The sequence below is a fragment of the Heptranchias perlo genome, chromosome 5 (assembly GCF_035084215.1).
Source record: "Heptranchias perlo isolate sHepPer1 chromosome 5, sHepPer1.hap1, whole genome shotgun sequence".
NCBI lineage: Eukaryota > Metazoa > Chordata > Chondrichthyes > Hexanchiformes > Hexanchidae > Heptranchias > Heptranchias perlo.
Genome location: NC_090329.1, coordinates 80,986,705 through 81,002,959, shown reverse-complemented (window position 1 = coordinate 81,002,959; position 16,255 = coordinate 80,986,705). Strand labels below are relative to the sequence as shown.

Below are 16,255 nucleotides of genomic sequence, written 5' to 3'. Positions count from 1 at the left end.
ATCAGAATGGTAACAAATCATTTGTTGCAAGAAATCGCTTGTCCTAATTCTATATCCCTCACCAAAAGTGTGAAGTTATCAACAAGACCTACCATGTGGACACATGTGGACTATTCTATGTATTTCTGGGTACGCAGCCTTCAAAAGGACATTGATATGTTGGAGGGAATTCACAAAAGAATGATAAGAATGATTTGTGTACATAGGCTGTGGAAAAATTTGCATTAGACACAAACTATTCAAAATTTTTCTAATCCATCCTTTGTATCCACCCTTTATACATGAAGCGCTCTCTGAATCTGTAATCAGTTATTCAGGTGTTTCAACATAATGGGGCTAATTTAAATTTTAGGCACTCAAAGGCCAGTTGCCAGGCAGCATGTTATTACGGCTGTGAGGCCTGAGATATTTTGAGGCCAAGGGCTCATTTGCAGGCTGCCAATGAGTGTAAGCGGCAAACTGGCATTCCGAGGAACTCGCCAGTTGGGGGCGGGAGAGGAGAAATTGTCTGGCTCCTTTGTAGAGTAGGCTGATTTTCAGAGCCTGGAGGAGGAGATCTGGGGAGTGGGGGGAGTGGGGGGAGGGCGGTTGGGGGTTGTGGTGGGAGCCAGTGGGCCAGAGTATTTTTGTGGCCCACTGGCCCCACAAAAATAAAAGTTAGAAATACTTCAGGCCATATTTTGAGCAGCCTCCAGCAGTTTCTTAAGATTTGCATATTACAAATCGCCTCCCGCCTGAAGCAAGCAAATGCTCCCATCACCCTTCTCAAGACCCTACCCAAGATGGCGGTGGCCAGAGGGCTATAAGTGACCCAACACCATTTTCAGACCCGTTTTTGCCAGGCAAAGCCCTTCAAATCAGCCCCAATGATTACACTTCAAAAAATAATCCATTAGTTGTAAAGCATTTTGGAAAGTCCTAAGGACATTATAAATGCAAGTTCTTTCTTTAACAAATTGTTAAACCATTCACAGTTGAATGTCCTTTGCAGCTTTTGAAGTGCACATTTATGTATCATAAAGTTCACCAACCATTCAGTTTTCAATCAGAAATTTTTGGAGTTGAACCTGATACAGTGGATAATTACCTTCAAATTGTACTAGTTACAGACAAGTGGCCTCTTTATGCAGGTGACAATAAGTACAGGTTCAACTATCCTCACTTTTCAGAAATGCCTGATAATTTGGTGATTCTCTTGAATTGCAAGGTTCTCACATGAATTAAATTCAGTAATACACCATTAGTGGCAAAATATATAATAAAGGGTTGTTGTTTTATCTGTTGACATTGATGAAATCTAACAGATTCCACACAAGAAATATTGTTTTCATACAGATATTCAGAATATTTATCAATGATTGATTCATCATTTTGTGAGTTCTCCAGTGTCATATTTCATGTTCTACGTTCTTTGCACCGATAGGGGGAGATGTTTCTTTGGTTTTCAAAGATTCTCACTGGCAATGTTTGTGATACCACAGACTGGTTGTTTGTTTTCTTCGATGCTGTTGATGCCTTTAATAAGAAAATAAATCAGAAGGAGCAGGCTGTCTCCCATCCGATCACAGGAGGAGAGAATTACAAGACATGGTTTATACTGAACAGCAGGATAATGAATATCATGTAATAGATTTCAGAAAATCATGTCTCGGCAATCAAGTAGACGATCAGAAAAACAAAAAATAGTAAGATCTTTCTGCACTATCGCATGCAAATCTTTCCATTATTACAATCGTCTTTCATGTCTGTAAGATTGGAGTAGCTTCAGTCTCTTGATAGGAATCAACTTCTACACCATCTTGGTATTTTATTTAGAGTGGGTGTGAAAGTGTAGATAGATAGACACCTGAGAATAAATTACTGTAGCTAATGTGAATAAAACAGAATTTCAACAAATGATAATATTGCTATAAAACTGCAAAATAAATAAATATTTTGAGTACAATGGAGAATAAAGAGAGAATATATAAAGAAAGAAAATGATATTAAATTGCATTCATTGAAGTGTAATGCCTTGTACATAATAATGGTTTATATAGTGTGCTTTTAGTTATATTGATTTTTCTATAAACTGTTTTGTGATATTAAAAACTGAAAGCTACAAAAGAGCTGGTGAGAAGGAATGTATTTTATTCGGATTTGGGGAATATAGATGTATTTTATGAGATTCCAGCAGCTGGCCAGTGATCACTGCTGTCCAATGGGGTCCTGAGGTTGAAATGCTACTTTTGGTCGAAAATCGGACACAGATCGATCTATTTGTTCCTAGTGGTATTACAGCCTTCAGTAGCTCCTTTTCAGGGAACCTCAAACTGATTTAAGACCTGGCTATTGGTTAGTGCTTAATTGATATGAAGGTTATTAAATCCAAAGCTGCTGCTTTGCATGAGTTAAAAATGAGAACTTTCTTTGCAAATTGCTTCTCACTTGCTAAACAAAGGCAGATTAACATTCAGTTCTTCACTGAAATCTGAAAGGAATGTCATCACTGCAAGAACGTTATTCCTTTCGTCATATGGTAAACAGGGATGCCAAAACTTCCTGTTGTAAATAGTGTTTTATTATAACCTGAAAAGGGTACAGTATACCTAGTACAGTTAGTGAGGATGTTAATCATGATTGTCTGTGGCAGAGCAAAAAATAACTTTTCAGGCTGCAGGGATGGGGAGAATTTTAACCCCCCCCCCCCCCCCGCCCCGCCATGTTGGGTGGGAGAGGAACGGGGGGGCTGGGTTAAAATTTCAAACATCTGAATCCTGACCCCAACACGCCTCAAATGCGCCAACTTCTGATTTTAACAGAGGTGGGTTGGGGGTGGGCGACTAACCTGCTCTCGAGAGGCGGGTCAGTTATTTAAATATGTAATTGAGGCTGCTCGCCTCAAATTTTAACAGCTTTTTTACATTTTACTAGTATAAGGCTTTAAACTAGCAAGATGGGGGGAGGAATCTGGTAGCAATAACCGAAGTTTAAAGATAAAAGAAACAGGAGATGAGTATAAAGGTCAGACCAGGATAAAAAATAAAGATAACATAAATGGTCAAGGAACGAATACAGTTTTAAAACAGAAGGATAAAAGGACTGATTAAAAATAAAGAAAAAGGAATAAGTATTAAAGATGAATTAAACTGCCTGTACAGCAATGTACACAGCGTCCAAAATAAAACCGGGGAACTGGAGGCAATAATCCGTAGTGAGGAACAACTGAAACATGGCTGCATAAAGAACAGGACTGGCAACTGAATATTGCAGGTTATAACATAATCAGAAAGGATAGGGAAGGAAGAAAGGGGGTGGAGTAGTTGTACTGATTGGAGATAACATAATGGCAGTAGAAAAAAGGGACATCACCAACAGAAGGATAGAAACAGAAATCATTTGAATTGAAATAAAAGATAGGAAGGGATTGATCACACTAATAGGGGTATACTACACACCGCCTAATAGTGGAAAGGAGGTGGAAGAAGAAATATGTAAGCAAATATGTGAAATGAGTAAAGGACACAGAATAATAATCATGGGAGATTTTAACTATCAATTTTTTACAATGTGAGCAGGACTCTCTTCTTACCTAGTATGTAAAACGCCCAACATGGGAGGAAGCACTGCTGGATCTAGTAATGAGAAATGAACCAGAACAGATAAAAGAAGTTTGCTTAGGGGAACATCCAGGCAATAGCGATCAGAACATAATAAGGTTTAAGATAAATATTGAGAAGGACGTAAGTAAGACAAAGACTCAAGTGATAAACTGGAAAAAAAAGTTGATTTTCATGGGATGAGAATGGAACTAGGGAAAATAAACTGGAAACATTTACTGCTAAACAAAGGAATAGAACAGCAGTGGAAAACATTTAAAACAGTGATCAATAGAGTCCAGGGGAAATATATCCCACTAAAAAGCATGAACAAACTAGCCAGTAATAATGAATAAAGAAATAAGGGCAAAATTGAAACTAAAGAAAAAGGCATACTCTAAGTGCATAAACAACAAAGGAAACAATGACAAAATGGAATATGAAAAGGTTAGGAAAGAAGTTAGAAAAACAATTAGGAAGGCAAAGAGAAACTACAAAATTAAATTATCAAGGAAAATAAAAAGAAATAGTGAAGTATTCTACAGAGACATAAATAACAAAAGAAAAATCAGGATAGGGATATGGCCACTAAGGGATGCATAAGATAAACTCACAGGTAATTTCAGTGAAATGACAGAAATATTAAATAATTACTTTGCCTCAGTATTTACCAGGGAGATTAACATGACGGACATGACATCAGAAGAAGAGATCAAAAAAGATATAAAGACATTTAAGATAGAAAGGGGGGAGATAATTGAAAAACTAATCAAATTTAAAGAGGATAAAACCTCTGGTCTGGATGGATTGCATCCGCACATATTAAAAGAAGTTAGGGACGAAATAGCAGAGGCACTATTACAAAAATATAAAAATTCATTAGAAAAAGGAATAGTGCGAGAGGACTGGCGGACAGCTAATGTGATTCCTACATTTATAAAGGGAGATAGATCCAGTCCAGGGAACTATCGACATATTAGGTTAATGTCGATCTAAAGAAAGATAATAGAATCCTTACTGAAAGATGTAATAGAAAAACATCTAGAAACCGAAAATATAATAAAGAATAGTCAGCATGGATTTCAAAAGGGAAGATGATGCTTGACCAATCTCATTGAATTCTTTGAAGAAATAACAGAAAGGGTAGACAAGGGTAATGTAGTAGATGTAATATATTTGTTTTTCAAATGGCCTTCGATAAGGTACCATATAGTAGACTCATGACTAAGATCAGAGCATGTGGAGTCAGGGGACAAGGAGCAGAAAGGATAACAAGCTGGCTACAAAACAGAAAACAGAGAGTAGGGGTTAAAGGTAGTTAATCAGACTGGCAAAAGATGGGAAGTGGCGTTCCACAGGGATCGGAACTGGGCCCACTATTGTTCACCATTTATATAAATGATTTGGACTCAGGAATCGAAAGTACAATTGCAAAATTTGTGGACGACACCAAATTACATGGCATAGTTAATACTGAGGAGGACTGCGACAAATTACAGGAAGACATTAATAAACTTGCAGAATGGATGTATAATTGACAAATTAATTTCAATGTAGATAAGTGTGAGGTATTACATTTTGGTCGGAAGAATAAGGGGGCCACATGTTGCTTGGATAATAAGAGTCTAAGTGGGGTAGAGGAGCAGCAGGATCTAGGAGTACAGATACACAAATCACTAAAAGTAGCGAAGCAGGTTACTAAGGCTATTAAAAAAAACAAGCACTGGGGTTCATTTCTAGAGGGATAGAATTGAAAAGCGGAGGCACTGGAGAAGGTGCAAAAAAGATTTACTAGGATGATACCAGAACTGAGAGGTTACATCTATCAGGAAAAATTGAGCAGGCTGGGGCTCTTCTCTCTAGAAAAGATGTGGAGATGCCGGTGATGGACTGGGGTTGACAATTGTAAACAATTTTACAACACCAAGTTATAGTCCAACAAATTTATTTTAAATTCCACAAGCTTTCGGAGGCTTCCTCCTTCCTCAGGTGAAGGCTTCCTCCTTCCTCCATTCACCTGAGGAAGGAGGAAGCCTCCGAAAGCTTGTGGAATTTAAAATAAATTTGTTGGACTATAACTTGGTGTTGTAAAACTCTAGAAAAGAGAAGACTGAGGGGTGACCGCATAGAGGTCTTTAAGATTATGAAAGGGTTTGATAGGGTGGACGTGGAGAAGATGTTTCCACTTGTGGGGGAGACCAGAACTAGGTGCCATAAATATAAGATAGTCACTAATAAATCCAATGGGAAATTCAGGAGAAATTTCTTTACCCTGAGAGTGGTTAGAATGTGGAAATCACTACCACAAGGAGTAGTTGAGGCGACTAACATAGATGCATTTAAGGGCATGCTAGATAAACACATGAGGGAGAAAGGAATAGAAGGATAAGCTTATAGAGTTGGATGAAGTAGGGAGGGAGGAGGCTCGTGTGGAGCATTAACGATGGCATGGACCTCTTGGACCGAATGGCCTGTTTCTGTGCTGTACATTCTATGTAATTCTATGCTCCCCGGTTGCAGCCTACCAGAGTAGGCCTTCCCGCCCAACAGTCAGCCGGCCTCTCAATCTGGCTCAAATTTGGCAGGACCTCCATGTTAACCGTATTTCCCACCCTCCACTTATGCTTCCTCCTTAAATAAGCTAGTCCACAAATTCACTATCTATATTCGGAATAATTTTCAACTTCTCTCCCTGGGCAGTATCCTGGCAGCGCGGATCACCCACCCTTTATAGAACCCACCCAATTTACATTCCATTGATTACAGTGGAACATTATTAGGTGGGTTATACAACAGGTACACCAGGTTGCTGCCTAGGCGGTGAAGTTGAAAGTTACCCCATTATGTCTTAAGTGTGTATTGACCTTTTGTTATCTAAGCTTCAATCCATGATCCCCTGGTCCTAAAACTTATGCTAATATTGATCATCACTCTGGGATCCAGTTTATTTTTATTCAGATGCTTAAGGATCTTAAATACCTCAATAAAATCACCTTTTCCTGTCTTTTTTCAATTTACACATCCTTAGTACACTAAGGGGTGATTCTGCAATCTGACATTAAGAGACAGAAAATCATGCGCTGCTCACCCATAATTTCATGAGATGTGCTGTCTAGAAGCAACAGTTTGCAGGATCACTCCTACAGTCATTTGTCACAGCACGCATGTCCAGTTCCATTTACTCCTTTCATGGCCAGGATGTCCCTATGGTACAGTGCCCAGAACTACGCACAATACTCAGGTGGGTGCTGACCAGAGCAAACTAATTATCACGTCCTGAGCCTTGTGTTCAATCCCTCGATCTGTCATAACATGTCACAAATATTTTAATATCCTCACGTCACACCCGGTTGTGAAGCACCTAACTCCAATATCACTGTAAAGAAAGAGACCGGAATACACGTGTGATAATTATTAACAAAATACACTCTCTGTATTCTCCAGAATTCTACTCTTAAATGGCTTATATTCAATTCTAAAAAGTATGTTTACTTTAGTGGCTCAGTCTCACACATCTTTAATTTTCCTGATGTAATTTTTGTAATCTACCAAGTAGAGCTTATTTGGGTCTAACCCCTTGTTGTGCAGTCTTTTATGAATTACTCAACAATTCCTCTTTAGTAACTGGAATATTTTTCAGTAATAATAGAAAGGTGAAGTCCTGACAAGAGCAATTATGGTTACATGCATATTTCCTGTACCAAACTTAACTTATTCATAAAGGAGCATGCAACTCCAAAATTAGTACCGCGCGCTGTAAGTGACTACCCCTAGAGGATTCTTTTGTCACTTTTTCAAACAACTTAATTTTCAAAATACTCATGTTTATATAATCCCTTCTTTTGGAGCTTGTATTTCACCAAGTAAACAGGGAGTAGATGTACTGACGAGACATAAGCTGATGTAAATATGTTCACTTTCTATCGGTGATCAGAGTGTTTGGTCTGTTTTCAGACAAATTGTGAACCAGATTTTCTTTCCATCAGTATCTCCTAAGTTACTTTCAAAAGACTGTTTAGCGGGTAAAATGGGGGATATACAAGCCTCTAATAATGAACTTGAGAGTTAATTGTCAAAGATGAATATCATTGATGCTCAATGAGAAGCAAATCCATACCATTCATATTACTGATCATAATTTTCACAAAAATGAACAGAAGCAGTTTGTACTTTTCAAAACTTGTAGTTTGAATGAATGGTTAGTCTTAATTTGTACTTATTTGTCTTAGCTTCAGTGGTTAACACATTAGCAGTTATCATTTTAAGGTAGGCATAACTGGAACTGTCCTTTTGCTGAATTGTCATTAAGATTTTTTTCTCTTCTGCTCCCTATCCTTTAGGATTGGCATTTGCCATCTACATCATCCACAGGTTCAGCACATCACATGGTATGTGTGAAAGCTTCAATAAATTGCATCATATTGATCAATTATTTAATGGCAAGCATTTATTTTGCTTTGCAGAGAGCCTTGATATATTAATAAGCTAACACAAAATTCAAACACTATTCTTTGAAAAATATTACATCCATTTTATTGTTTGTTAGTACAAGCTGATGTTCACATTTAACTTTTTAACCCATTTGAGGACTATTGCACTGTATTGGTTTTACCAATTAAGTCACCCATAGTCAGATCTTCTTTTCTCCTTATCTGAGCTGCTACTCATTCAAGGAGTCCTCTAATACATCACCCAAGCAGTCATTCCTTATGTGTGAGCCTTGTCAGGAACTCCACTGGGAACTGGGTGGTAGTGAGCCTAAAATGGCAGTGTAGCACCTACCGCCCCTTTCTTGCTCCCCATATGGCTCCTGCCATTTTCTTTGGGGCCTTCACATGGGTTGTCAAGGCGTCTGCCTGTTTCAGGTGAAGGCCTATTATAATATGCTAATTGGGGTTCTATGATGTACGCATGTCTCCCAAGGTAATTTTGAGGTAAGAATGTGCACCAAGCACGCTCTGCCTATAGGTACCAGGCATTGAGTATCCTAACCAGTGGGCTTTGAATGGACCCCTGCAGGCTACTCAGAAAACACCCCAGGTTAAGTTTTTTAAAAGTTTTTTTAATGCTGCTCCTCGCTCCACAAATATCTGTCAGCCTCTCCTCGTCAACACTTCCCCCACGAATGCTTCCCCCCTTAACATACAACTTCCAGCCCGTCTCTGTGGAGTGGCTGCCAGGATTCCTGCTCCTCTCCTGACCAGCGAGCTGCCTGTGAGTACTGATACAGCATTCCCACCCAGCTGGGAGTAAACAAATGAGGCTTGAGCCTTGCAGCATGAACTTCAGGAGGGTTGTGTGAGTGTTGCTCCCGCTGCCTGCCCGAAGTGAAAATCTACCCCATTTACTTTTAAAACACATCTTTTTAAGTAGAGAACACTATGAAGCAGATCACAGTAGTCTTGCAAAAGCCCCAGTAAAATTCAATAAATAGTTTAGTAAAGGTATCTCACCCAGGTGATCATTCATCCAGGATTAGTGGCAGGTCAGAAGATTGGACAGAATATAAAAAACAGCCAAGAATGACTAAAAGAATTAAAAGGAGGGAGAAATTAGAGTACGAGAGAAAGGTAGCTAGAAATATAAAAACAGATAGTAAGAGTTTCTGCAGGTAGTAAAGCAAGCGTTGGTCCTCGAGAGAGTGAGTCTGGGGAATTAATAATGGAGAATAAGGAAATGGCAGATGAATTGAACAGAAGATATTTTGTGTCCATCTTCACTGTAGAGGATACAAGTAACATGCCAGAAATAATTGTGAATCAAGAGGTGGAAGGGAAGGAGGAACTTACAACATTTACAATCACTAGGGAAAGGGTTCTGAAAAAATTATTGGAACTAAAAGTTGACAAGTTCCCAGGTCCTGACGGACTTCATCCCAGGGTCTTAAAAGAAGTGGCTGCAGAGATAATAGATGTATTGGTATCAATTTTCCAAAATTCCCTAGATTCTGGAAGAGTCCCATCAGATTGGAAAATAGCAAATGTAACTCCTCTATTCAAGAATGGAGGGAGACAGAAAGCAGAAAACTACAGGCCAGTTAGCTTAACATCTGTTATAGGAAAAATGCTAGAATCTATTATTAAGGAGGTTATAGCAGGGCACTTCGAAAATCTCAATGCAGTCAGGCAGAGTCAACACGGCTTTGTGAAAAGCAAATCGTGTTTGACTAATTTATTAGAGTTCTTTGAGGAAGTAACAAGCAACATGGATAAAGGGAATCCTGTGGATGTGGTGTATTTGGATTTCCAGATGGCTTTTGACAAGGTGCCACATCAAAGGCTACTACACAAAATAAGAGCTCATGGTGTAGGGGGTAACATATTAGTATGGATAAAGGATTGGTTAGCTAACAGGAAACAGAGAGTAGGCATAAATGGGTCATTTTCAGGTTGGCAAGATGTAATGAGTGGAGTGCCACAGGGATTAGTGCTTGGGCCTTAACTATTTACAATCTATATCAATGACTTGGATGAAGGGACCGAATGTATGGTTAAATTTGCTGATGACACAAAGGTAGTAGGGAAGTAAGTTGTGAAGAGGACATAAGGAATCTGCAGAGGGATATAGATAGGTTAAGTGGGCAAAAATTTGGCAGATGGAGTATAATGTGGGAAAATGTGAACTTGTACACTTTGGCAAGAGGAATAGAAAAGCAGCATATTATTTAAATGGAAAGAGATTGCAGAACCCTGAGGTACAGAGTGATCTGGGTGTCCTGGTACATGAATCACAAAAAGTTAGTATGCAGGTACAAGAAGTAATTAGGAAGGCAAATGGAATGTTGTCATTTATTGCAAGGGGAATGAAATATAAAAGTAGAGATGTTTTGCTACAGTTGTACAGGGCATTGGTGAGACCACATCTCGAATACTGTGTGCAATTTTGGTCTCCTTATTTAAGAAAGGACATAATTGCTTTAGAGGCGGTTCAGAGAAGGTTCACTCGACTGATTCCTGGGATGAGGGGGTTATCTTATGAGGAAAGGTTGCAGAAATTAGGCCTGTATACATTGGAGTTTAGAAGAATGAGAGTTGATCTTATTGAAACATATAAGATCTTGAGGGGACTAGAAGGGGTAGATGCTATTCGTATGTATGTTTGTATGACTATCCTATCTATTAGGTACTTTTTTCAAATTTTGCACAGCACCCCATGCAAACTGAATCTTCATACCTCTAATGGAGTGATGCATTATCATCAATAGTTGCTACGTCCAAACCAAATATTTCCCACTCATCTCTGACAAGCAATTTCTGACAAGGTTTTGTAGACTTTCAAGCATTGCCAAAAATAGAAAGGAAGAGTATAACTGACCAAATTTTTAGCATTCATTATAATTTACGCTGTTCCACTTTAAGTGAGTGGCGTCTGACCAAACTGTTCCCAAAAATAAATTAAATTTTAGGATTTGTGCAAGGGCAACCTGCTGAGTCACTTTTCAATTTTCTCTTCCTTTCCTATAAGGCATGTTGGCCCTGAAAACCCACAGATGTTCTGGGGTACCCCTGCTACACCTTTGGCAGAAGTTTGCCAGAATGGCTGGAAACTAGGCTGATACCTGGATACACTATGCATTTCATATTTGTTGCAGGAGCCCGCTTACATAGAGAGCCATGTGAGGCAGTTATATCTCCTTTCCACAGGGCATGCGGTGGCCACATTCCCTCCTCCAGCTGGCACACCTCAGACCCTGGCAAGTCTTCCAGGGTCAGCAGCAAAGGTTCCTGACAGGCGCATCTCAGTACTTTGCCAACACACTCCATCACAGATTATTTGAACACTTGCCTCTCCAAAACAGCAGCTTGGAAAATTTTAACTCAGTTCTAAAAGATTAATACATATTGTAGAGGGGCTTTTCAGAACATAAGACTGCACCTTGATATGCTATACCTGGTCTTAGAGTATTCGATGCTGATATTTGGGTGTCCAAAGTGCAAAAACTTCCTATTCCCAGTAGTGGCACCCTCACCTTGACCAATAGAAAATAAATCATCATTTTTTATAATATATAGAATAATTTGATTAGTAGAGTGTGATATAATTTAAATTTGGTCTAAAGATGATGTATAAATAGTTTCTACCTCTCTGATTAGTTTCCTAAAGTGTTGTCATTACTCTGCAGAGTACTGAACTCTTCATACTCACATATGGAACGTTAGTAGCACAGCTGTGCAAAGACTATGAAAAGGATGAGGATATCAATAAAGAGTTGGATAAAATGTGAGTAACACTTATAGTGCATAATCCATTATCAGAGAAAGATGAGGAATCAGCTGTTATGATGCCAGTATAATACTCAAGTAAAAATTTGTCCCATGATTAACCCCTTATACATCTGAGGAGAATGCACTTTGAATTGTATTATATACGTGTCTGTATATTCTTCATGTAACACACCAGCTCAAACATCCCAATTTTCAAACTTTCATACAACATCCCTATGAGGAGACTTTGTTTTTCTGCAAGTTGGAGGTTTTTTTCTGGGCATGATATTTTGAAACATCATAGGATATATTTCATAAAATCACACTCCTGGGGGCCGATTTTCAGATGGTTGAGCGGGTGCATTGGGGGCAGGGGGGCTCCGAAAATGGCGGAATCCCAGAGCGGGTTGGGAGCCCGGCTCCAACTCGCTCCCTTCAGGGTTTCCCAATGACGCGTTCGGGTGCGCGCGCAGTTTCCACATGCGGGACACCCACCGGCAATTAAAGCCGGCCAGATGATAATTTAGATAGTTATTTAGCTAGTTGAGGTGCTTGACAGACCTCATTGAGTGGAGATTTTGGCAGGGGAGCAATTTTGAAGGATCCTCAGTGTGTTTCCCGTGCTGTGGGAAACATTCCCTGTTGGAGCAGATGTGTTTCAGCCAGCAGCCAGTGGGAGATGCAAAGGATTTTTTTGACAGTTGGGGGGAAAACCTCATTTATTGCAGGAGGGCACTCTGTCACTTCAGACAAAGTTTTGGCTGCAACACCTTTGTTTTTCCACTCAAAATTATTAATTTATACCCTGAACTCTGCTGTGCAAACACATTTACCTACTTTGCGGACCCCCTCAAACTCACACCGTCAGGATGGGGAGCACCATAACTGCATTCATCACTTCATCCGAGGATGAGCAACATCACCAGCCTCGCCAGGCATGCCGTCCACCTCCGCCACGTGGAGCTACACAACACAGTGCTGCGCCACAGGCACCTGCACAAAATAGTCGCGTAACTACACATACACCCACTGTAGGGTGACCCAATGGGTGGTATCAAGCGTGGGTGTTCATGGTGAACCTCATGAAAGGGACTTATTGCACAAGCCAGTCACGAATGGCCAAGACGTGTCAGTAGTGGTGACAATAATGATATTTAATGTGCCATTAACAAAAATCAAATATAAATAAAAACATGACAAACCGTCAAACACCCTTGTGCATTCCCTTTGTGCTCACAAAACCTTTGCCTTACGCTTACGAGTACTCCTACGTGGTGCTTCCCCTGTGGCTGCAGCAGAGGTAGTGGCAGGTTGCTCTTGTTCATGCCCTGACCGATTAGATGCTTTGGGCCTACGCCCTCTGTGTTTCGGTGCTCATGAGGGCCCCTCCAAAGACTGCTCCACCTGCACCTATGCAGGGGCAGACTCGACCACCTGGAGAGGAGGCAGCATTGCGGGTACTGGTTGAGAGAGGGGCAACGGGTGAGACGTGGGAGCACTTTGAGTGGTGTCCCCACTTCCATGTCCTCTTTCGCCATCATCCCTCTCCAGGCCCAGGCCCACGTCACTCCTACCACCCTGCTGGACGACAGTTTGGAGGACATGTGTGAAGCCTTGTAAGGCCAGTGCTAGTGTATCTGCCTGCCTGTTTAAGATGGCAGAAAGTTGCTCACCCTGAGTCCATTGTCTGGGCCTCAGTGGACTCATTGGTGAGCCAGGCTTGAAGCTCAATGGAGGCTAGCCTTCCCTCCATCGCAGACATTCCCGCACTTACCCGCGGCACTATCTCAGAGATGCCCTCACGTCCCTGTGACAGTATCTCAGATATTCCCCCCTGTAGCTGTGCCACCATTCCACTCATGCAGGAGTTAGACTCCTCCATCCTCTGCACAGTTGTGGGGAGTGCGCATGGCACCTGTTCCAGCACCTCGCAAATGTGCTGCTGCCCCTCGATCATTCTCCTTTTAAAAGATGGCCCCCAGGGTTCAGCATCTGTGTCCAGCTGAGCAGAGCCTGGAGAAGAGTGCTTTCACCGACGCGGACTCTCCACAACTGCCCCTGCCTCCAGTGTCTGCTCGTGCTCACATTTGTGTGGTGAACTTACCATGTGCGAACCCAACTAACTGAGAACGGGGACCCACCGAGGTGAGTGTATCTGCGCTGGTGGATGGCTCGCTCAGATGTGACGGTGTCCCCTCAGAGGCTGGCAGGTCCTCTGAGGAATCGCCCTCCGCCATTATGGCGGTCGCTGAAGGCCCTGTAAGAGAACTGAAGGCAATATTAAGCATGATGACAGATGTTGAGGTGCTGAAGATGGCAAGGCATGTTAACATCATTTGCTATTGTGAGTGCTGAATGTTAAAGTTCTGTCACCAGCCGTTTGTCGGGTGGCAGTCTCGGCATTCCCGATGGACAGGCACTCGAGGGTGTGGCTCAGTTCGAGAGCCTCCTGCTCCGCATCCGTGAGGATGACCTGATGTTGTGGCCCCCCTCCGGTCTTCGCCCTCTCCTGTGCATTCTGGGCTCTCTTCTCCTATAAGGGGAGAAAGTAGAGAGGCGTGAGTGTGGGATGGTGACGTGGCCAACCGCTGAATACATTGGTTTGGGTGAGGCTGACCGTGAAAGAGATGCATCAGAGGGTGTGTATGAGACAGAGCCATGGCATTATATGAGGATTGGGTTGAGTGGGAGTGGTGGGATGAGTACTGGGGAGGTGAGTAAGTGCAGGTAAGTTGAGGATGAGTTTTGAGTGGGCGTGAGGAGTGATGTGATAGAGTTGTGTTGGCAGTGCAGAAGGAGCTGTGGGGTGGGGGGCGGTGATGTGGAAGACGGAGTGTAGGAGAATGAGTAAGTATATTCACTTTGGCTGACCTGGTTAGGTCATTGAAGCGCTTCCTGCACTGGATCCAGGTGCGGGAGACGTTGCTGCTGCCGGTGACCTCCTCTGCCACCTCGAGCCAGGCCTTCTTGGTGGCAGAGATAGGCCACTTCCTCCCGTCCGCTGGCTCGAAAATCTCCCTCCTCCTCCTCACCCCATCCAGTAGATCCTGGAGTGAGGCATCACTAAACCTGGGAGCAGCCTTTCACTTGGTCTGCTCCATGCTGTCCTTTTGGTTGTTTGCTGCAGGAGCAGCATTGGAGGACTGCACCTTTAAATAGGGCTCCTCCAGCTGACAGCCTGTGATGCGGGTGCGCAGTCCGCCCGCTGCGCAGGTTGATGACAGGAAACCTGGAAGCCACGGTAAGTGGCTTCAATTTACGCGCGATCACTTGGGGAACGGACCGATTTCACTGGGCGGGTTACCCACGTGCCCAGTCGCCCCCCCCCCCCCGCTGCGATCCCGCCTCCCTGGTAATATCGGGGCCCTGGTGTGGAACTTTGATCACAAAAGATCCTGCAGGGCCGGTTGACTTCTGTGCCCGAATTCCTGATATCCGCTTCCAGCATGCAAAGTTCATAAAATTTACACTTGCAATTATATAAATAAATTGCAGGAAAGTTTGCTTCCAATTTCTAATGGTTCACTGTGTAACTCTATCTCCGTGAATTGACTTTCGAAGCCAACAAAGGACCACAATTGTCAATTTTCAGGATAATAATTTATAGTAATTTGAACTTTTTATAAACACAGCAGGAAACGAGGAAAGTGTCAAACGGAAATACTTTCCAAATGATAAAACACGAGAATGTCACCTCTTAGCAGCTGGCTTATGGGACAGTTGGCTACCCGCCCTCTATTAGGGGAGGGTTTGTGATACAGAAGGCCTTAGGAAAACAACAGCCAGGGGAAATGAATGCAGGGAAAAAAATGCACAGAAAAGGCAAGATTTTCCAAAAATTGTTTTAAAAGACCCCATCTCGAAGATGGAAAGCTGGTCAGGAAAGAGTTCCTCTCCATGTCACGCAAGTGCAGTGACTGACAACATCGGTAGAGTGTTGTGCGCTGCACTTTTTAGCTGAGGAGATGGATAGTGTCAAGGGGTGTGCTCGAGAGAGAGGGGGGTGGGGGGTTGGGTTAAGGCAGGGACAATAAAATTAAAGTTGTTAGTTTTTTCAAACTTCTGTAGTCACAAAAAAATTGAAATACGGCAGACAGACATTATTTTGGCTAATTTCAAGAAAAATACATGATACTGATAGTAATTAAGTTCTCATCAAATAATGGCACTGAACCACGACAGACCAGCAAACCTAAGAACATTAGAAAAGGATGAGCAAATGCCATTCAGCCCGTTGACACTCATCCTTCGAACTTAACTCTGCCCTCATGGCATTTAATTGTACTTTGAATAACGCCAATGTTTTTGCTTTTATTTCCTTGCTTATGGACTACTCCAAATATTTATCACCCATTGGGGCGGATTTCCCAGTCAACACAACCTGGACCAAGTGTGCGGGGACCAGGTAATCATTCAGGAATCGGTTTTGTCCAATTCTCTCTCAACTTGTGCTGGGCAATAATTTCCAGCTGG

At 41.9% G+C, this 16,255-nt stretch overlaps 1 protein-coding gene across 2 annotated transcripts in view; it reads left to right on the top strand.

Moving 5' to 3' along the window:
• The first annotated feature begins 1,509 nt into the window (after positions 1 to 1,509).
• The window catches only part of LOC137321433 (trafficking protein particle complex subunit 3-like), a 33,150-nt gene continuing 18,404 nt past the window's right edge, over positions 1,510 to 16,255 (top strand). The window contains exons 1-3 of one of the 2 annotated variants that reach the window (XM_067983822.1): positions 1,510 to 1,685; positions 7,919 to 7,966; positions 11,701 to 11,798. In XM_067983822.1, coding sequence (XP_067839923.1) covers positions 1,644 to 1,685; positions 7,919 to 7,966; positions 11,701 to 11,798 — 188 coding nt within the window. In that variant the 5' untranslated portion in view covers positions 1,510 to 1,643. Of the gene's footprint in view, positions 1,686 to 7,918; positions 7,967 to 11,700; positions 11,799 to 16,153; positions 16,188 to 16,255 lie in introns of those variants that run through there. The other variant, XM_067983823.1, reaches the window with a different exon arrangement.